This window comes from Buceros rhinoceros, unplaced genomic scaffold, assembly GCF_000710305.1.
Source record: "Buceros rhinoceros silvestris isolate BGI_N320 unplaced genomic scaffold, ASM71030v1 scaffold13960, whole genome shotgun sequence".
In the NCBI taxonomy this organism is placed as follows: domain Eukaryota; kingdom Metazoa; phylum Chordata; class Aves; order Bucerotiformes; family Bucerotidae; genus Buceros; species Buceros rhinoceros.
Window position 1 is genome coordinate 1 of NW_010389131.1, and position 1,070 is coordinate 1,070.

Consider the following 1,070-nt stretch of genomic DNA (forward strand, 5'->3'; position numbering starts at 1 on the left):
CCAACGAGGCCCGGGCGAGGGCGTGGGGTGCTGCCAGGTGTCCTGCCACCCCGCTGGCCTCAGAACTTGCGCTTTCTCCGTCGGCAGCCCTTGGTCTGCTGCTGGCTGCCCAGGCGAAGAGCCGCGTGTGGCTCCAAGTCCACCACGCAGTCCGGGGCTTCTGAGGAGACGCCGGGTTTCACAGGGGAGCTGTCGATTGGCAGGTGCTGGAGGGAGCTGCAGCTGTCTGCCACTGGCCCCCTGGCTCTGGCTGAGAGCGCGGGAGGGGACTCTTGGTCTCCTAGTCTAGCCAAGGGAGTCCCCGTGTCAGCACCTGCAACAAGAGCACATGTCAGCCCCGGCTGGCCACCCTCCAGCGTGAGCTGTGGGCGAGAGGAGGAGGGTGCTGCTGAGAGCATTTCTCTCCCCTTGTCTCCTCCCATCTTTCGATCTGTGGAGAGAAGTGGGAGCACTCTGCCACCCCCCCAGGAAGCTGGGCTTCTCTTGGTGCAATGGCTCAGAGCACACCCCTACCCCTGCGAGGGCTCTGGGTGCTGGCGCAGGCCCAGCGAGGAGGTGCGTGGCCAAGCGCGTAACGTGAACGGCCAGCTAAGCCCACAGCCAGGGCTCTGCTCAGGAAGAACAGATCCGTTTTCAAGGGGAATCCACTGTCCCAGCACAGCCCAGGACAAGCTGGCACTGAAAGGGGAGAGCTGGGAAAGCGTAGCCCTCACCCAGCCAGACTGGCACTATAAGCAGCTTCCCACCTGCAGACTTGCTCTCCGAGAGCTCCAGCATCCTGAGGAGTCCTCGCTCCTGCCTTCCAAAGTCCTGCGAGGGAGAGGAGGACCACTGTCACAGCACTGCCATGAGGGAACCCTGTAGCCACGGTGGCCCCGGGACCACAGGTTCCTCCAGCCTACCAGGTCAGGTTGGGCACAAGAGGGAACGCTGCATTTCCAGGGCTTCCAGCTGAGCCCATCCAGCTGCCAACAGGAAGGGTAGTGCCCCATGCCCAGGCTGAGCGGTGCTCGAGCAGAGGGAGATGAGAGCAGTTAATAAAGCAGAGCCTGGTAAGGAAGCAGGCGAGG

At 63.4% G+C, this 1,070-nt stretch overlaps 1 protein-coding gene across 1 annotated transcript in view; it reads right to left on the minus strand.

Moving 5' to 3' along the window:
- Positions 1-59: 59 nt before the first annotated feature.
- Positions 60-1,070, minus strand: part of UIMC1 (ubiquitin interaction motif containing 1) — a 35,531-nt gene continuing 34,520 nt past the window's right edge. The window contains exons 12-13 of the mRNA XM_010133167.1: positions 747-810; positions 60-313 (exon numbers count right to left, since the gene is read on the minus strand). Coding sequence (XP_010131469.1) covers positions 60-313; positions 747-810 — 318 coding nt within the window. The remainder of the gene's footprint in view (positions 314-746; positions 811-1,070) is intronic.